This window comes from Monoraphidium neglectum (genome assembly GCF_000611645.1).
Source record: "Monoraphidium neglectum strain SAG 48.87 unplaced genomic scaffold scaffold02177, whole genome shotgun sequence".
Classification (NCBI taxonomy): Eukaryota; Viridiplantae; Chlorophyta; class Chlorophyceae; order Sphaeropleales; family Selenastraceae; genus Monoraphidium; species Monoraphidium neglectum.
Window position 1 is genome coordinate 6,642 of NW_014011451.1, and position 1,230 is coordinate 7,871.

Sequence of the window (1,230 nt, forward strand, 5' to 3'; positions counted from 1 at the left end):
GTACTGGTTGGGTCGGCTCCGGGGCGCGCGGGTACTAGGCCGGCATGTGGCCTTTCGGGAGCTGTGCATGTTTCAATCTATTGGGTTGTTTGGGAGGGGTTGGGGGGCGGGGGGCGACGTCGCCGATTGCAGCTGGCCGTTGAAGTGTGCAGGGCAGAGCGGTTGAGCAGCCACAACACTTCTGCGATGCTGCCCCCTTCCCCCACGCTTCCACGCCTCAGCACACCCCCGCCATCGGCCCTCATCCACCCAAAGCCAATTCAGTGGGCCGACCCGACCACGATCCCCTGCCTCCCCCCGCCCCTCAGGTGTCAATCGTGATCGACCAGCTCTTCCGCCTGCTGCACGCGTGCGGCATGCCGCCGGAGGACGCGGATGTGCTGCACGGCAAGGGGCCCGCGATGGGGGCCGTGCTGGCCGGGGCGGAGCCGCGCAACACGCTGTTCACGGGCAGCCAGAGGGTCGCCGAGAAGCTGGCCCTAGACCTGCGCGGCAAGGTGGGCGCACACGCACTTTCTTGACTTGTGTGCGCACATACACATGTATGCGTGCCAATGTGTGTGTATATGTGCCCATCATCCTGTGTGTTGGTTTGGATGCGGCGTGCGCGTGTGCATGTGGAGTGTGCGTCATCACATCAGCCTCCATAATGTGGTGTAAGTTCGCCTTGCTGTTTTGGTTCCGCCACGTCACCTCACCACTGTCTTGAACGTTCCCCCTCCCTTCCCTCTCCTGCTTGCCAAATCCCTGACCACCCACCCGCCGTGCCGCCCGCCCCGCCGGCTGCCCGCACCTGCCGGCCCTCCCGTTTCCCCAGGTGTTCCTGGAGGATGCCGGCTTTGACTGGAAGGTGCTGGGCCCCGACGTGGCGGACGTCGACTACGTGGCCTGGCAGTGCGACCAGGACGCGTACGCCTGCAGCGGCCAGAAGTGCAGCGCGCAGTCGATGCTCTTCGCGCACAAGTGCGGGGGCGGGGGTGCCCGGGGGTTGGAGGAGGGGGTGTGGGGCCGCACAGGGGTGATGGTGTGGACGTTGGGTGTGGGGGGCCTGAGTGTACGTTGCCTCAGCCGGACGCAGGGACTGCAGGCTGGCTGGCAGCCCCCCCTCTTCTGGCACTACAGCAGTACAGCACAGGTGCGTCTCACACAGTACACACTCCACGTGCACCCACACGCAAAAGCACACACCATACACTCACTCACGTATCCGTCAATTTACCCCCCCCCCCC

At 65.3% G+C, this 1,230-nt stretch overlaps 1 protein-coding gene across 1 annotated transcript in view; it reads left to right on the forward strand.

The window, feature by feature from the left end:
* Positions 1 to 356: 356 nt before the first annotated feature.
* Positions 357 to 1,230, forward strand: part of MNEG_10098 (1-pyrroline-5-carboxylate dehydrogenase) — a gene marked incomplete at both ends in the record, with an annotated part of 3,025 nt that continues 2,151 nt past the window's right edge. Inside the window, 2 exons of the mRNA XM_014041433.1 lie at positions 357 to 497; positions 818 to 963. Of these exons, the coding sequence (XP_013896887.1) occupies positions 357 to 497; positions 818 to 963 (287 nt within the window). The remainder of the gene's footprint in view (positions 498 to 817; positions 964 to 1,230) is intronic.